The 19,636-nt window shown below is 42.9% G+C and overlaps 1 protein-coding gene across 1 annotated transcript; it reads right to left on the minus strand.

The window, feature by feature from the left end:
• Window positions 1-4,195: 4,195 nt before the first annotated feature.
• TMEM35A (transmembrane protein 35A) lies at window positions 4,196-15,526 on the minus strand. The gene is made up of 2 exons (XM_021695261.1): window positions 15,231-15,526; window positions 4,196-4,702 (listed from the first exon to the last, which is right to left on the minus strand). Exons 1-2 carry the CDS (start codon window positions 15,348-15,350, stop codon window positions 4,295-4,297), a joined length of 528 nt encoding a protein of 175 aa, XP_021550936.1. The 5' UTR covers window positions 15,351-15,526; the 3' UTR covers window positions 4,196-4,294.
• Between the last annotated feature and the right edge of the window lie 4,110 nt (window positions 15,527-19,636).

The raw sequence follows: 19,636 nt of genomic DNA on the forward strand, positions 1-19,636 counted from the left end.
TATTACACATGTTCTATACAGAAACAAGTGTCCAGTTACCATTAAACAAACCATCCCTTTTTACTCCACAAAGACAGGAACCATATCTGCTTTGTATTCCCAACATTTAGTACACAATACCTAGCATACAAACAGTACACACACACACACACACAAACCCTGACAATGATTCAGGCAACAAAAAGGTTAACTTTCACAGAAGCCCTTGACTTAAACAGGAATAGGGAGAAACAACTCTCCAGGGTAATAATTTACCAGTTGAACTGGACTTCTTGTGGAAAAAAAACTGAGTACAAGCAACATAGCAAGTTCTCTTAAAATGGCTCTATCACATAATCAAATCCAAAACTAATCCATCTCCTACATTCAGTCTTACTTTTTCCACTATTTTTCTCCACCCCCCCCACCTTGATTTTGCTTTTAATCTTTTATGCTCTCCACTTCCTGAGTGCTAAGTTAAAGCGGCATGGTTCAAAAGTCAAACTGGTGACCAAACTAAGGATTTTCACAACAGAATTGTCCCCTATTAAGTAATTCATTTATTCAGTAAATAATTGTTGAACATCATCTATATGCAAAGCACAGTTCTACTTACTAGGGATAAAATAAAAAAGCCAAGGTCTCTGCTCTCCTGAAACCTATGGGGGTAGGGTGGGAAGGAGTGTGAGAGAGAGGAGCGATACCATCTGATTTGTTTTAAGACCGTTTTAGCTGCAGTGTGGAGAACAGAATATGAGGGGTCAAGGAGTGAAAACAGACGAATTTTTAAAAAAGCCTTCGAGTCCAGAAGAAGTATGACTGTAGTCTGAACTAGGCCTAAGATAGCAGTGGAAGAGGTAGAAAATGACTGATATGTTTTGGAGATAGACTGGGCAAGGCCGTGATAAAAGAACTGGATGCAGGGGAAAGGAAAGAGAGGAACCCAGAAAGACTTTTAAGTTTTGGCTTCAAATGGGAAAAACTAAGGAAATCGTTGGAATGACCGTTACTCGACCCCACCTCCCTAAGAACATATGCGGCCAGAGCAGGAAAGCGATAGGTCTATCTAACCCACTGGAAGGTTCCGAGTTCTGGTAGTTTCCTAGGGTCCTAAAAAAGCAGCGCGGGAGAGCAGATTTTAACCCCAACCAGTTGAACCGTCCCATTGCTTCTCAGGAAGCCAGCCCCTCACAGACTGCCACGGCAGAGAGCGAACTCGGCCACGACGACCGACCCACTGGACAGATTCCTGAGCTGGGGAAAAACCCGACCCCAGCCACACCTTGCAGGAGAATCCTGCTCAGAAATCAGGAGATTTCCTCCGCTCTGAGAACCCCCATTTTGCCCGGTCTTAAAAGTAAAAGTACCTCACCTAACACACTCCTCAGTCGCAAAGCCTCCGGAATCCCAACGCCGCCTCCCGGATTCAAAAGGGCGGGCCCCGCCCCGCGCATGCGCTTCTGCAGAGACCCAGGCTGCAGTAGGCAGAGCAGCGCGCTTTGCTGAAGCCTGATTGGTTGGGTTGCACCTCAACGGCGCGAGGAGGCACGCGCGCCGACGCTGACGCAGACCCAATCCCGAGAACCACTTGCCCCGCCCGCCCCGGGTAGGGGACCCGCGCCTTGTGGGCCGTTGCGGCTGGAGCTAGCTGATTGGCTGCCGTTCCCACTGTCCTGATAATGTTCGCATTCGTCATTTTGCGTAAAACTCGAAAATTAGTGTCCTGATTCCTGAATTTAACAAGAGTAATTATAGTGATAATTTTGCCCAGATTGACCCGCAAGTGTCGGGACTTTGAATCTATAGGGAAAATATGAACCTTGCTGGACAAGAGACTTAGGTTATTGAGTCTATGACTTCTGAAGCTGTCGCTTTTCCCAGGCGAAGCTCTGGGGTGGGAGGAAAGGACGGCTGCATCTGCCCTCCTTTTACCGAGGGTGGGCATTCATATCTTCGAGGGTTTGCCAAAAACCTGGATCCTAAGCTAGATGTGGCACCTTGCATGTAACCCGCCAGGCAACACGTACAGATTTCTAACTTTGGTGAGTCTTAAAGAAACTGGCTGAAACAGCAGCAAGGGTTTAGTTTGAGACCTGAGCCTAGTCCCTAGTTTAATCTCTTACTAGAGTAGGAATTAAAGAGGAAAGGTAAATTAAATGGCTCTCACTGTGTTTTTGAGGCCAAAACATATCCACAAACTGGGCAAAACTGTAGGAGGGAACTGCAATCTTAGGGAGAAATGAAGAATCAAAGATTAAGTTGATATATTTGGGAAAGACTACACCAGAAATTACTATTTACCGCATCTTATATGATTTTCGGAGTACTTTCACGAACTCTTGTTTAATCATGCATGAGAATTGAGTGATATTTTATCTAGTACATAAACTGCTCTTATCTAGGAAAACTGAAAGTTTCTCGAGTCATTTTTCATACTCTTAATGATTTCATAGACTCAACTGTGAATTGGAATGGATTTTAAACCTTCAATCCCCTTCTCTTTTGTAGATGATGAAACTGAGGCTCTGAGTGCTGAAATAACTTGCCTAACATGACAAGTCTGTGGCACTGGAACATGTGCCACTTTATGGATACACATAGTGAGAGAGCATTGGTTCTCCTTTGTTTCATACACCTGCAATTTTCTCTGAACTCATTCTTCCACCTTCCCTTGGCATCACCTAGTGAAGCAGAACTTCCCAAACCTGAAAATTGTATTGATCCTAATTCTCTGGCTTTCTGTCTTATGTGTGCTGATGTTACCGAAGTGTGGTAACCTCGTTAGTATACTAAGTGATTATATTGTTCCTTCTCTTTCTTCTCCCTCATCCAGAATCAAAAATTAAAGAGCCAGAATTGCTTCATATGACCCTTTCTTCCCAGATTTTCATTATTTGTCCAGACAGTTTCCTCCAAATTTCAAAAATTTTTATTTTGAAAGAATGAGAGAAATAAGACAGAGGTATCAATTAACAAGAACAATGACACTGAAGAAAATACAATAATTTGTACTCCCCCCACACACAATGCCCCCACCCCTTTCCCCATCCCTGGCACAATAATATTAAAACCATCAAAGCACATCTAACAAGGAGAAACAGCAGTATGGAATGAAGAAAGCAAAGTTCATACTGCTCAATCTAACCAATCCATATCAAATGTCCTTCCCCCTGCTGAACTCCAGCCACCATAATGATAAAGAGGTGTAGAGGAGACAACCAGAGGAGTAACTTGGATCTCTGCTTACACTAGCAAAGTTCAGTGAAGAGTCAATAGGAGTAATGAATCTGTCTGGCAGGGAAACCCTGGATACAGCTCCTCTGTCAAGTCTCAGATGATTGAAGAGAACAGCTAGAGTTTGAGATTCACAGACTTCTAACGGGACTAATCCCTGCTCCCTCAACCCAACAGTAGAGCAGCTGCCGAATCCTGGTTGGGATTCTCTGCTGAGAATAGTAGGAAGTGAGGCAGCTTTTGGCTTAAGAACCCCCCCCCCCAAAAAAAGAGATGTCTGGTAACAAGTTTACTGCTTCAATTTCAAACTGTGAGCAAAGGAGCTTAGTAGATTGGTTTGGGGCAAAGGCAAGGTAAAATTCCAATTTTATCACTTGAAGAATTAGATTATGTGTTGACTGCATATATCCCTTATTTTAATTAAACTCAATATGGAGTATTTAAAATTTCAACAACTGTTACAGTGGAGGCTAATCAGTATAACTCAATGTCTCAAATTGAAGGAACTTTCTTCTAAAGTGGTAAATTTAAGTTTTCAACTTAATTTCCCTCATCCCACAGGAATACATCACTTGATTTATACCAGAAGTAAGTAGGATTCTCTTTAGAGGAGGTTTATTTTATTCTGCCCTCACTAGAATCAGTCTATAAAGGGAAGGATACCTCTGCAGGATTAGTTCAAGATCAGAGCCTTCTCCTCGCACCTGCATGCGTGCACACACACACACACACAAACACACACACACGGACAGTAAATACATTTTCCCACACATAATCTTATAGTCACATGCTTGCTGGAGTCCATCTCACAAATACACTTCAACAGTTAGCCGTATACATGTACATGCAGCAAGATGTGAGAGTTGCCCCAAAGTGATTAAAGGTGGTGCACATATGTCTATGTGGGGAGGTCATTTTAGGGTATAGGTGTACACAAGCCAATAGGACCATTAACTTGCAGATTATATTTTTTTCCCTTTCCTTCAAGATAAATAAATCAAATGAAAAACACACACTGACATCTTCCTGGGTGTCATGGAGGCAACTGCCTGGAAGGTTCACTTTTTGCACTTCTGCTTTCCTATGACAACTTCATTTTGCCCTGAGGGGCCTTCTCATATAAAGAGGGCTGCTCCTCCGCGTTCCCGGCATTCCCTGCTTGCCCTGGTGGTGGCAAGGGCTTCTTCTCAGAAGACCGGTCTTCAGGCTTGCGGGCAATCAGCAGGCGGCAGGTGAGCAGGATTCCAAACACCAGAGCATGGGCGTAGCGTTTGAGAGGATCACCGACTAGTTGATGGAAGAAGAGCACAGCCAACACCAGCAAGAGTAGGAAGAAGTTGGCCACATCTTTGGGACGCCCAGGCACAAGGGTCATGACAATGCCACAGGCCACCTCAAGAGCACCAATGCTTTTGCGGAGGAGAATGGAATTGATCCCCATTTTCTTCAGCAGAGGGAGGGCTCGGACATAGCTCTTGTAAGCACGTTTCTAGAGTGAAATACCACGAGGAATGGCACATTAACCATGATTTTAAAATTAGAATGAAGAACACAGAAGCAAGGGCCTCTTTCCCCACCATTCCCTTTCCATGTCCCCATCAGGTCCCTTTTTTTTTTTTTTACTGTGGCCCCTAAATAAAAGCCTTGTAATTAAGATAAGAAAAAAACAAGCAATCTTCTGAGGTCCCTGTGATTTAAACCTTAGTAACAACAGGGTGCCTGGTGGCTCAGTTTGTTGAGGGTCTGACACGTGATTTCAGCTCAGGTCATGCATGACTGTGGGGCTGGGCTCTGCGTTCAGCATGGAGTCCGCTTGTCCCTCTCCCTCTGCTCCTCCCCCCCCCACTTGTGCTCTCTTTCTCTCTCTAAAATAAATAGATAAAATCTTTAAAAATAAATAAGACTTAGTAACAGCACCAAAGAGAATTTGGCTTTATAGTTAAAAATTATTTTCTGATTATAAATCATAAACAACACTAAAAGCATTTATAAGAAAATTTATTGGGCCCATAAAGTCTGGTACAGATTAGCCACAACCACATTTTCTAGTGCCTGCCTCGTCCAAACCCAGATGCACACAAATACCAACAAAAATGAAACAAGGCAAGGCGCAGTATGATAAAGCCTCACTAATTCGGACTTCCTTAATTTGGAATCTGTGATAATTCAGAAAAAAGCTGAGCAGGAGTTTATATTTGTGGAATCTTCAAAAATTAAAAGTGAGTACTAAGTAAATAGAAAAATAAAAATGTGTGCAAATGTTAGCCCCTTATATATCTTTAAAATATAGTAAGATAAAAATCATTCTCATGGTCAGTGAAATAAAGTCCCAGGCCTTTACAAGACACTACTTTGATTAGCCTGGTGCAAGTTCACTAATTTTAATTCAACAAATATGTATTTGTTGGGTCAAGAAGCTCTTGATCCAGTGGGGGGAAACAGATACACAAAACACCAGTATAAAGCAACATGGTTAGTGACACATAATAGACGTCTGTACAAGGTCTAATTGTAGCCCAAAGGGAGACATCATAGAACAGAGGAGGGAGTCACTGGATATATTACAAAGTAATAAGATTATATTGACCTTAGGGTAATAGATAATCATATTTTTCACTGTATTCAGATTGGCCTGTAGTAAATCGATGAGATTTTATCAAGTGTCTTATTATGTTGGCCCACTGCTTTGTTTTCAGTAAGTACCCATTAATTCATTCAATATTTATTAAGTGCTTCCTTGCGCTAGGCACTGTACTAGGTACTTTGGATACAGATGTCAATCATTCAAAGGCCCTGCCTTCCTGAAGCTTGAGTTTATATGAAGAAAAGTTATGGGTGCTGAACAAAATTATGCAGTAGATATAGTGGAGCCACACCAGAGTGGTCAATTTTCCCTAGATGGAAACGGAGAAAAGCTAGAGTGGAATATTAAAGGAAGACCAGGTGTTTGCAAGATCAATAAGGGAAGGGCATTGCAGGCAGAGGAAACTGGATAAGCAAAGGCCCTGAAGCACAAAACAGACTTGGGTGTTTCAAACACCACCCCAGTTCAGCATAGGTTGGGAGAGGGAGGGGTGACAGTGAGACATGAGACAGGGGAGATAGATATGAATCATGAATCATGAGAACTATATATGTCCTCTTATACATGTCTATATATGTGTCACTATGAGATCATGGGGAACTATATATGTTGTGTTGTGGAGGTGGATTTTATCCTATAAGCCAGGGGGAGCAACATAATTTGCTTTTGAGGAAGGTCCCTCTGGAAAAAGTGTGGAGGATGGATTGGGAGAGGTATGCCTGGAAGCAAGGAGACCAAGTAAGAGACCTAGAGTAATGACAGTAGGGATATAGGGAAGGGGGATGAGTCAAGGATACCTTTAATGCAAAATCAACAGAATTTAGTGTTATACTGGAAGTGGAACCTGAGGGAAAGGGATAAGTAAAGAAAGATTCTCTGGTCTCTGGCTTGGGTACCTGGGTAGAAGGGTGTTACCATTCTCCAGGTTTGGGCATGCATCTGAAAGGACAGGTTGGGGGTGGGGCAAGGGGTAAGAAGGAGTAAGGGACTCAATTTGGGTTTTTTAGTTGAAGTGTCTCTAAGACATCTAAGTGGAGATGTCTGGTAGGCAGCTCAGTAAGAGAGGTCTGGAATAAAGATATAGAATGGATAGTCATCAGTATCCCAGGTAGAATGTATATATACAGTGGGAAAAATTGTGTGACAGACATTTAAGAAATGGAAAGAGAAAGATAGTCCACAAAGTAGACAGAAGAGAGTGTGGTCAGAAAAGTAGGGGGAAAACCAAGAGAGACAGGGTCATGGGGCCCAAGGTTTTCAAGAAGAGAATAGTCAAAAGTTCCAGATGCGAGGCAAGTATCATAAGAATCAGGCAGAAAGCCAACTTGACCTCTTAGAAGCATCTGGCACTTAGAATAGTGTTCACGGGCGCCTGGGTGGCTCAGTTGGTTAAGTGACTGCCTTCGGCTCAGGTCATGATCCTGGAGTCCCTGGATCGAGTCCCGCATCGGGCTCCCTGCTCGGCAGGGAGTCTGCTTCTCCCTCTGCCCCTCCTCCCTCTCATGCTCTCTGTCTCTCATTCTCTCTCTCTCAAATAAATAAATAAAATCTTTAAAAAAAAAAAAGAATAGTGTTCACACACTCTAGGTTTGGAACAAATGTGAAGTCATTTCTCTCACTTTTGGATAAGTGAATGCACCTTATTTCATGGATTAATTATCATGAGTGGCACAAGATAATCCTCTATGAGGACTGTTAAAAGACCAATGGTTTAGGGCGCCTGGGTGGCTCAGTTGGTTAAGCAACTGCCTTCGGCTCAGGTCATGATCCTGGAGTCCCGGGATCGAGTCCCGCATCGGGCTCCCTGCTCAGCGGGGAGTCTGCTTCTCCCTCTGATCCTCCCCCTCTCATGCTCTCTGTCTCCCATTCTCTCTCTCAGATAAAAAAAAAAAAAAAAGACCAATGGTTTAGTGAAAAAAAAACAAACAAACATGGGTTTTGATTCAAACAGACTTGGCTTTAAATCCCATCTCTGTCACTTTCTAGTTGGGTGTCCATAGGCAAATTATTTGACCTCTCTGAGCGTCATTTTCCTGAGCAGGGTTAAGACTAAAGTGAAATGAGCCAGGCTATTTGCCTTGAATGCAAAATTTAAGAGGGCACCAAAAACATTTCTTGATTAAGGTAGATAATATCATTAATGAGCAAAATATCAAAGCTTCTACATATATGCAAGATCCAGCTCTGCACTTATACAACCCTGCCTTATCTCTTCCCAATCCTGGCCCTATCAGATCCTGTCTTTAAAATTTCACCTCACCCTAGTCCCTATCCTGTTCCTGAGCATGTAAAGGAAACACAGAGTGTTAGTCTTACTTCCTCCCTTTTCCCATTTCAGGTTAAATCAGGGACTTTCAGAGAAATTAGGAGAGACGTTGACTAGTCGGCAGAGTAAAACTCTGGGCTGAACTGAGCCAGACGCACATGGAGCAGAGCAGAGATGAGGGTTAGGGCACCTGGTGGTGGGGAAAAGTGTACCCGTTTCCTCTCACTATTAAACTAGATGCCACCTGCCCACTCTCTCCCCCTCTGCACTCTGGTAACAGTAACGGGGCAATATTAGGGAAAGAGATCTAGACACAAGAGGCTTCCTTAACACTTGTAAGTGAGGACTATTTCTAATTAACAGCACAAAGCTTCCCAAGAGGCAGTTCCTAAACCCTAAATGTAAGCTTTTGACATGATGAATGCAGGAGGCAAGATGAGTTTCCCACAGTCAGTTCAGAGCCAAGACTTCAGATGCTGGCTGAGTGGCTTCTGGAAACGCTCCTTTTTTGGCTAAGGCTAACCACCCATCATTCAGGAATAGATTCTTAACTATACTACAGTGGAATCTGTAGCCTGGGGCCAAATTCCACATCTTTAAATCAAGTTCCTAGAACTTGGGTGATTTTTTTTCTTTACATTGGTGTAACTTCATATTACTTTTTCAGTTGTTTATCTAGCTGCTTAAACTACAGCTGTGGCTCTTTTATGCAGCTGTTGCCTCTTTTTTTCCCTTTCCTTTCTCCAGAGGAAACTGCACATGGATAAGCCATCTCATCAAATCTTTAGTTCAAAGCTGAGTAGGTATAGATAGCATCTATTCTCCAGGACTCCAGACAGGGAATGTTTAATTTGTTAGAAATGGGACTAAGCTTGGATGGAGTCTTGACATTATAGGAAGCCCTTTATTCTTTCTCCTGTGGAGTAGGATGGAGACATCAGAAGAATCCTACTATTGCCAGCCGCATCAATGTTTGGTCTGGGCCACCTCGGTTCTAACAATAGAAGGTTCACATGTCTTGAATCTATAGTAACTAGAGCTCTAAAGACTTTAATTGTTCTGATAGTAAGAATAAAGAGAGTTGGGCGCCTGGGTGGCTCAGTTGGTTAAGCGACTGCTTTCAGCTCAGGTCATGATCCTGGAGTCCTGGGATCGAGTCCCACATCGGGCTCTCTGCTCGGCAGGGAGCCTGCTTCTCCCTCTGACCCTCCCCCCTCTCATGTGCTCTCTCTCTCTCATTCTCTCTGTCTCAAATAAATAAATAAAATCTTTAAAAAAAAAAAAAAAAAAAAAGAATAAAGAGAGTTGACTGAGTCACTCTCCCAAAAGGCTCTCACAATTCACTTTGTTGGGTCTGTTTCCCTTCCATTGCAATGACCCAGACCCTGTAACCTTAGTTTCTTTATAGGGCAGGGAAGCAGGGAAGAGGAGTGTTCAGTCAAATGTTTCAAATCCCTTTAATCGAAAGCAATCATCCAACAATATCCTTGGGCTGAGATTCTTAAGATAAGCTAAATTTCAATTTTAGTTTTGTTCCTAAGTTGCTTGGAGAAAATTACTAAGCGTTTTATTATCTGGGTTTCCCCTTTTTGTAAATTAAATGAACATTTTGGAGATTTAGTAAAAAAAAACAAAAAACATAGCATCATGGCATCAAACAAGGGCCACACACACACACACACACACACACACACACACACTTCATTATTAATGAACCATACAATAATGAGAAGTCCATGTGTTTGCAAGCAAGCCACGGTGATTATTTTAATGATAATAGTGGTGAATCAAACAGGTCCTTTCTTATGGTGTGAGAAGATATGATTCAGACATGAGTCAAAAGCATATGGAGCCTTTCTTTAGTCATACCTTTTTTCTTTTTGTCATTTACTCTTCACAACACCCCAGGGTCCATGATCTCATATTAATGACATTTATTTGAAGAACTCAAAACTGTCTAATTACACTTATCTTCAATTACAATTAATAACTGATCCAAGTCAGCTAACAGGACAAAATGGGAACAGAGACCAAGTGGTTTGGTCCACTTCAGTATACTTATGCCAGTTGGGTAAATGAAAAAAAAAGGCTAATCTACTGTGAATTCCATTTATATAAAGTTCAAAAACAGGTAAAACTAACCTATATTGTTGGAAGTCAGAAAATAATAACTCTTGGGGAGGTAGTAACTGGAAGGGGCCATGAGGGCGGTTTCTGGGGAGCTGATGTTCTGTGTTCTCGATATGGGTGCTGGTTACACAGGAGTATTCTGAAAATTCCTTGAACTGTACATTTATGTTAGATGCACATTTCAGAATGTATGTCACACTTCACTAAAATTTACAGAGAGAAAAAAAACTATGAAAGCGAAAGAGGGCACTGACAAAAATACATTTTGGCTAAAATTCTCAGCCTCATTGCTATCTTAGACCATAAAGGCTACATAACTGCTGCAAAGTTTACTGACTCCAGTATGATTTCCCTGCATTTTTGTAGGGGAAAAAGCCACATGTGAGTTATCGATTATTTCTTAAATGCAATAAAAAGCCATCACGTGTTTAATTGCCAAATATCCATGTGAATGATAAACACATTTTAAGCAATTCTACTTCCCACTGTCATATAGTACCTACCTACAGGGGAAGCTGGTAAACCTGGTCCTACTAACCAAACTGGATCCTTCCCAGATTGCATTTGAGGCCCAAAGGTAGCTCTGTAACAAGCATAGCTCTTGGCCATTGAGACCTTAAAGGTTCCAATGCCCCGGCATCAGCTCCAGTGGAGTTTAGCTTGGGATGGTTGGCTGTATGAACTAAGGCAAAGTCACTTCACAACTCAGAGGCAGTTTCCTCTCTGAGGGAATAAAAGTACTGTACCCCCTCAGAGAGCAGTCTAAGCATCAGTGAATCACTATCTTATCACCTAGCTGGAAAGCAATTAATGGCGGTGATTGGAAGCATAAAAGATTACCTAAGGACGTTAAATAAACTGCCCAAACGTATCTGGAGTGTTTCCCCAGGGTTATACAAACTGGATGGCATTTAACTATAGATAAGCCAATCAACCAAATCAACAAAGCTTCCCTCTGAGGGGATGCGAAGAAGAAGCAGAGACTTGCCCTGTTTTCCTTGGGGTCAAAATCCCTTGGCTTCATTGCGACAGGATTTTTGGGTATTTTCTCACCATTCTACATGTGGCCCCTTTTGATTACAGAACGGAACCACTGCTACAAAGATCTGGATAGCAAATTTAGAGCAAGTCAACCTTTTGTATGTTCCCCATCATTGCACAGAAAACTGCTTAGCAGCATTTGTAAGTGCTGTCTCCCAATTTCAAGTGAATTAATGAAGGCATTTAGTCAAGGGAGTGATCAGTCATGTTGAATTCATGTGGGCTTTAGAGTACTCTATAATGACACTTGCTAAATCTGGAGGAGGTATGGGGCGACACACACCAAATGGGCAATTCAGAGTGACATCTGGAAGTTCTGCATGGAATCCACCGTGCATTAACCGGCAGCAAGTGTGGAGTTTTCAAAATTAGCTAATTGCATAAAGGTCTGTTCACCAGGGCACATGAAAATAGCATCTTGCTCTTCTAAATGCCTGATTTCTTTTTTTTTTTTTAAGATTTAATTTATTTATTTGACAGAGAGAGACACAGCAAGAGAGGGAACACAAGCAGGGGGAGTGGGAGAGGGAGAAGCAGGCTTCCCATAGAGCAGGAAGCCCGATGCGGGGCTCCATCCCAGGACCCTGGGACCATGACCTGAGCCGAAGGCAGACGCTTAACGACTGAGCCACCCAGGCGCCCCTAAATGCCTGATTTCAATCCCTTAAACTGACCATTCAAATTAGTCAGGAAGCCACTGCATGATGTGGAATCAATTATCACCATCACTTCACCCAGAGCATTTCTTGAACATTTGCTATATGTAAACACTGTACCAGATGCTTCCATATATAATCTCAATTAATATTTACAACAACCTACTAAGGGAAGAATTATTGTCCTCATTTTACAGATGAGGAAACTGAGGCAGTAGGAATGTCAGGACTCAAGCACAAACCTATATGACTGAAAGCCTGTGTTCTTTACATTAACCATTCCTGGCTTCTGCAGGACAGGAAAGAAGCTACTAGTCATTTGTCTGTTTGGTTTTTAGCAATGATTCTTTATGGAGGGGACAACACCTAAGCATAACGCTAATGGTTTTAGAACAAGAAATTAAAAAGTGGCAGAAAAGAAAAAAACCAAAAATCTAAATTTGAAATTGGTTTCGAAGTAAAAATATGGATTGGTGCAGTTGAGCTGTTACGAAAAAGAAGCAAAAGTATGCCAGATATTTTCAAGAATCAGTTGCAAGTTCTGACATCCAAAAAGGCAGTTGTAATCATTAATGACTCCTCTACTGAGAATATTCAGTCACGGGCTTGGTTTCTAATCTCTGCTCCCACAACAGCTTACCCTATGATACTGGATCAGTTTGATCCATCAGTAAAATAAGAATAACTAATAAAATGAATTTACCTCACTGATATGTTTTAAAGAGCAAATAATCTTTAAACAACAACACTTTGAGATCTTGTAAGAAAAGCTACTGCAGGCAATGCATGACTGTCAAAGCAGAGGAATTACTCCTAAATGGAAAACAGAAAATCCCAGATAATCAACCTAACTGATCTAGAGTTGGGGTCCTAAGGGGCCATACCCCCTTCTAAGAGCAAGAAATGGCTCCTGAACTACATAATCAAGATCCAACCAGAGAACTCTGAAGGGTGGTGACCAGCCAAGACAATGCTCCAATGACTCATTCATTCACTCATCCATTCAACAAATATAAATTGAGCCCCTTCTTTGTACTAGAACTGAGTTTTTCCCATTTCCTATGGACTTAAGAATAAAGCTTGGCCAGCCCAGGACTGGTGCCGTGGGTCCTGTGCTGAACAGCCATCCCCAGCCTGGGGCCAATGTTCAATGCAGGAGGGGACCCTGGAAAAGGCAATCTGAAAATCCTCCTCAAGCTTCATACTACTGTGAAGTCTACCTCCCAGCTAGACATAGTTCTTCCATGCCCCTGAACACATAAGCACAGAATTGTGTGTACATACACATACACACACACGCGCACGCACGCACAATAGTTCTATACTGCTGTATTAGCTTATACCTATTTAAATATGTTCCTTTGTGATATGAAATCTTGATATTGGTTTCTTCGACTTTTCAGTAGACTGCAATAGACAGCTCCACTCCCTAGGAAGAAACCTACTATAAACCCATTTGTGGCTGGTCCTCCTTGTGAGCTCCTGCCAAGCTGGTAGGAAGATTCCCGGTGACTCCATCTTAGTTGGATTGCCTGCAGAGCCTAACATTGTACTTAGGGTGCAGTGTGGGGTGGGGGGCCTCTAAAACAGCTGAGGAGGGCCTGGGGGCCAGGGAGTATACTGAAGAAGGATACTATGTCCTAAGGAAAAGAAAAAGTCAAAAATACCTAAGGTGCACACACAAACATATTAATACATGTATATATGAAAAGTAAAGAAAAGCAATAGCATATTCATTTACTTGTAATCTAACACTAAACTACTACCGCCAAGACAACAATATAGTGGCATTTCACCTCCACACTGTCCGTCTGCCTTTGGTGGCTTCTGCTACCCCACCTCCCCTCCCCTCCCCAGTGCAGGCTGCCTTGGATACTCATTTTGACCTGATTTCAATTCCATCTGGTCAAACATGCTGGGAGGAGGGGAAGGGAGAAGGAGAAATACATTAGTATTTGCCACTGGGGCTAGACCTAGGCCCTTGAATCCCAGCCACCCTCCCCCACCCCAGGGTGATCCTGTGGTGAGAGAGACATGGAAAGCACCAGCTCAAACCCTGAGACAGAAGCCAGGGCTGCCTGCAAACATTTTCTGAGCATCTACAATCTGTCAGTCTCCATCTATTTGCAGCTCACGTTGAGGGGCTCTGGAAGGCTCCGCAGTGGGCTCCAGGAGAGCGCTATTTATTCCTGCCAACATATGGGGCTAGACCTCCTTGCCTCAGCCCTAACGGGGAGACCCTCTTGCCTCTTTTCTCTCCCCCTTCCTGTTCCTCCCCTAAGCTCCTTTCCTTCTTGACCTTGAGAGCCCAGTAATGGGTTCCCTCCCATTACTGGCAGTCAGGCAAAGGCAGTGAGAAGCAGGTTCTCTTCAGCTGGGGCGGGGAAATGAAGAGGCAAAGTGACAGGGGGAGAGACGAAAGACGAGAGACCGAAAGTGCTGGAAACATCCCCTGCCATCTCCTCGCACTCCACAGCATAGGAACAAGTCCTCTTCACGCCCAACTGGGGAGAGCAGCCCAGCCCCCAGGTTGCAGAGGAAATGTTTTGGCCAGTCACCTTCGGTGATTCCAACTCTGCAGAGGGGAAAACCTGAAGAGGACCTGACCCCGGGCATCCACAGGAGGCAAGGTGGGAATTATGGACTATTTTGCAGGAAAGAAGAGGCAGACTTTGCAGATTAGCCCACAAACAAAACAAAACAAAACACCCAGGTCTCCCTTGAGAGAAGGGGCAGAAGCAGGCGCTCAATGACCTTTATTTGGGCCAAGACTGCTTTGTCTGAAGGATACAGACACAGCCAGGCGGTTAGGGGATCAGCTCTCCACCAGGGATGAGGAATACCTTTCCCGCCCCTAGGAATCGCTTGTTTTAGTAGCCCGTTCTCCTCCAGATCTTTCCCTCCTTCCCCTTTGTTCTTCCCTAAGATAAATAAACTCTCCAGCTTGCTAAACTCTTAGCTCCAAGGGAAGGAATCAGACTTGCAGACTGGTTGCCCGGACTTCGGGTGTGCTAGAAGGAGGGAAGGATTCCTGCCAGTGACAGGTGTTACGCAGGTCTCAGCCTTCTGGTTTACTTGGAGGTGGGGTGTACTCGCTGGGCGACCCCTCCCCCAACTGGCATCCAGTGGCTCCAAAACAGTTGCTCCCAGCATAGCCCACAAATGAAATCGCTCTTGTCCAGCTGCTCTTTCAAAGCCGCAAAGTTGTTGGGGAGAAGGTATGGTCCGGGGTGGGGGTAGGGGTTAAGGGGACCGGACCATGGACTGGGAAGGAAAGAAGGGGAGAGGTACTCACAATCCCTTGGGGGTGCGTCCCTCGTCACCCTTTTGCTTCACTTACCATCTCAGTGTAGGCATCCTTGCTGAGCCTGGGGGTCAACTTGATAGTTCCCATGAAAACAAAGAAGAGTCCCAGGGCCACTGAGAGGGCCACGACAGTTATGGTTCTGGGGGATGCCATGGGGTCACCGAGGCAGGTCCCAACTAATCCTTCCGCTGGGCGCACCCCGTCTGTCTAAGGCGCAGGCAGTTAGCACAGAGAGAGCTAGAGGGACGCTGCGGAGGCAGCAGGCAGCTAGAATGACAAAGGGAGGGAGAGGAGGGAGCTCGAGAGAAAAATTGAGAGATCGAGATTCAACCTCTCTCACTACAACAATCTCTGGGTCCTAATGCCCTACGCTTACTCCTGGCCAAAAGCACAGTCTGGAAGTTAAAGACCTAAACTGAGGTGGATACTTCACGTCTTAAAATGGGAGGAAAGTAGGTTATGCTTCGAGGTCTGTTCCTGGGCTGCTCTGGAAGGAGGAATCAGGGGAGACCTCCTGCCCACCACTTCCCACCAGGCGCACTTTTCATCTCTATAGTCCTCTAGTTATTCACTCCCTTTTTGCAACCTCCCTCCTTCTCTCCCCTTTCCCTTTCCCTCAGTCGAAACAGCGGTCCTCAGTTTATTTGTTTCTGCAGTGGGTAACATTCAAGGATAAAACTGCAAAGTTGTCAGGCTCCGTTGCTCCTGAAGAAAGGTTTATTTTTCTCTGCCTGGAAAACCTTTAATGGCTCCCATTGTCCAGTCGTTAACGCCAGAGTTTTAGATTTGGCATTTTGACCTCTGCCTCTCTTTGGAGGTTTATCTTCCAATAGCTCCCATGCCTCCCCTCCTCTCCTATCTACTCAGGGCCCCATACAACCTGAGCTTTCCCACCTCCCCTACATTCCCTTTCCCTACTCCATCACTATTCCTTAACATTCAACCTTTTCTTCAATGTCATCTCCGCAAAGCCTTTCCTGATCCAGTCCCAGCTGGATATGGCTTCTCCCTCCTCTGATTTGCTGAAATAATAACCAATATCTGTTTACTGTTTACTAAGTGCTAGACAACCACCCTTTACTTGTATTAACTCATTAGCTTTACAGCAACACTGCAAGCTAGGTATGAGCTCCCACTTTATGGATGGACCATTGTTGAGGCACAGGGAAATAAGTAACTTGCCCAAGAGTACCTGCTGGCAAGTGGAGAGCCAGAATTCAAACCTAGGCAGTCTTTTTTTAAAGATTTTATTTATTTGACAGAGAGAGACACAGTGAGAGAGGGAACACAAGCAGGGGAGTGGGAGAGGGAGACACAGGCTTCCCGCTGAGCAGGAAGCCCGATGCGGGGGCTCAATCCCAGGACTCTGGGATCATGACCTGAGCCGAAGGCAGACGCTTAATGACTGATCCACCCAGGCGCCCCCAAACCTAAGCAGTCTTAACCTGGGTTAGGAGCCCAGGTTCTTGGGCACCTGGGTGACTCAGTCTTTGGGCGGCTGCCTTGGGCTCAGGTAGTGATCCAATGGTCCTGCCTCGGGATCCCTGCTCGGTGGAAGGCCTGCTTCTCCCTCTCCCTCTGCCGCTCCCCCTGCTTGGGCTCTCTCTCTGTCAGATAAATAAATAAAATCTTTTAAAAAAAGAGCCCAGGTTCTTAACCATTGCTCTATTGCCTCTCCATATACTTCATACTCTGCATCATAAGTATGGCACTGACCTGATCTGCTTTGCACTATAATTACACACACACACACATACACACACACCTTTTTGATGAGGCAGTGTTCATTAAGAGAGATAATAGTGTGGAGTCAGGTCCAGAAGGTCCAGGGCTTAAAAGCCAGCTCTGCCACTAACTCTGGGAACTTGTCACTTAACTTCTCCGAGCCTCCATTTCCACATTTATAAAATGTCTATGAAAATTCAGCCTCAAAAGTTTGTTGTAAGAATTCGATATAAGTAAATTGCCTAGCACAGTGTCTAACATATAATGATGTAGTTCCCTTTTTGCTTCTTTTGTCTTCCTAATCTACTCCACAGTTAGTGTAGCTTATAAGCATTTCAAAGGTAGGAACAACTTCTGTATATCCCCCATAGTACCTAGAACAATACTTTTTGTGCACCAGATCCTAACAAATTTTCCTTGGGGGTGGGGGAAACTGATGAATTTAAATGCACATATTATCCCTGGGAGTGGTTAATGCTTTAAGGTTTAGCAATCAGTTACATCTTTTTTTTTTTTAAAGATTTTATTTATTTATTTGAGAGAGAGATTGAGAGACAGAGAGCACGAGAGGGAAGAGGGTCAGAGGGAGAAGCAGACCCCCCGCTGAGCAGGGAACCCGATGTGGGACTTGATCCCGGGACTCCAGGATCATGACCTGACCTGAAGGCAGTCGCTTAACCAACTGAGCCACCCAGGCGCCCCAATCAGTTACATCTTATTGTGGAAGAATTTCAGGCTTTCGTGATTATGATTAGACCTATAAATTACTGAGTTCTACAATGCACATACAAGTGAATTAGGCACTATAGGAATTATATACCATTTGCTTTCAAATTACATGATAATGGGAATAATAATATTAATTATAAAATGTACAAAATACTGAATAATAATAATACTAATAATAAATATAAGGAAAAAATAACTCATGATCCCAACATGCTGAGATGAACATTGTTATTCTGATTGGTCAATATTCTTCTTCTTTTTTTTTAAATAATCTTTGACAAGTTCCTTGCCTTCTTTTTTTCCTGCCTTTTTTTCTTTTCAATGTTTTCTTTTTTTAAAAAAAATTTATATTTCTTTATTTGAGAGAGAGAAAGAGACAGAGCATGAGCAGGGGGGAGGAGGCAGAGGGAGAGGGAGAAGCAGACTCCCAATGAGTAGGGAGCCTGATGCAGATGCAGATATGGGGCTCTATCCCAGGACCCTGAGATTATGACCTGAGCTGAAGACAGATGCTTAACCAACTGAACCCACCCAGGCACCCCAACTGGTCAATATTCTAATTGACCTTTTTCTTAAATATTTCTCTATGTACAAAATACATATAAATTTGTTTTTCAAAATTTGATCCTACTATAGAGTCAGTTTTATACCCTGCTTTTTTTTCAATGGTTAGCATTTTTCTGTATCATTAAACTTTCTTCAAAAACACAATCTTTCTGCATTGAGGATTTCAGTGTTTTTCATCTTCACCAATTTCATTCATAAAAATTTGTATTTTGTGGATTATTGGTGTGTTAGAACATTTTTTCATATATTTGTTGGTCACATGTATACTTTCTGTTTATGTCCTTTTCCATTTTTATTTTGAGTGTTGGTGTTTTTGATCGATTCATAAGAGCTCTTTATATCATACTGACATCAATTATGTTTTAAATATCTTTCCCAGAGGTGCCTGGGTGGCTCAGTCTTTAAGTGTCTGCCTTCAGCTCAGCTCACGATCCCAGGGTCCTGGGATCGAGCCCCGCGTTCTTCCACTCCCCCTGCTTGTGTTCCCTCTCTCTCTGTCAAATAAAGAAATAAACAAAATCTTTAAAAAAATAAAAAAATATCTTTCCCACTTTGTTTTTGCCAATAAATTTAACGGAATCAAGTCTAGCAATACTTTTATGACTTTTCCATTGCTTTTTTGCTTAGAAAATTCTTCCCAATCTCAAAATTTAACATTTGCTTATACTTTTTAAAGCTGTTTTATGCTTTCATTTTTTTTTTACATTTTATATGTTGATGAATTCTGTCCTTGTTGGTTTGTGATGCTTCCTTTATTGTATATTGGGTTCTTATCTTTTTACTAGGTCAGTCTCAAGGCTTCTATTCCACTGATTTGTTTGTTGATTCTTGTGACAATACTATAATGTTTTAAATATTATAACTTATGTATACATTTTAATATCTCATAAGCCAAGTATCCCATCATTATTATTCTTTCTTTGAAAATTTCTTTGCTATTTTCCTTATTTATTCTTTTAGGTGAACTTAGAATCACTTTATCATGGTAAATAACTTTGAATCTTGACTGGATTAAATTAAACATATGATTAATTTTTAAAAGCGGTCATCTTACAAAATTTAGCTTTCTCATCTAGAAATATGGCATCAATCTCCATTTATTCAAATCCTAGTTATTGAGAGATATACAAATATCCTTGTTTTCTTTGTGTAGAGCATATGCCTTTTAAAAAATGTTATTTCTAGGGGTGCCTGGGTGGCTCAGTCAGTTGGGTGTCTTCTTTTTGGCTTGGTCATGATCCCAGGGTCCTGGGATCAAGCAGGGTTCTGGGATCGAGCCCCACGGCGGGCTCTCTGCTCAGCGGGAGTCTGCTTCTCCCTCTCCCTGCTGCTCCCCCTGCTTGGAATCTCTCTCTGTCAAATAAATAAATAAAAACTTTTTAAAAAAAAGTTATTTCTAGGGATTCTCTGCTATTTTT

Source organism: Neomonachus schauinslandi, chromosome X (genome assembly GCF_002201575.2).
Source record: "Neomonachus schauinslandi chromosome X, ASM220157v2, whole genome shotgun sequence".
Lineage (NCBI taxonomy): Eukaryota > Metazoa > Chordata > Mammalia > Carnivora > Phocidae > Neomonachus > Neomonachus schauinslandi.

What these genes read in the sequence shown, in the direction of transcription:
- TMEM35A (XM_021695261.1), bottom strand. Translation starts at nt 15,350, where the DNA reads ATGGCATCCCCCAGAACCATAACTGTCGTGGCCCTCTCAGTGGCCCTG. An exon ending in AGGATGCCTACACTGAGATG is followed by an intron (nt 4,703 to 15,230) that starts GTAAGTGAAGCA and finishes ATTTCACTCTAG; the next exon opens with AAACGTGCTTACAAGAGCTA.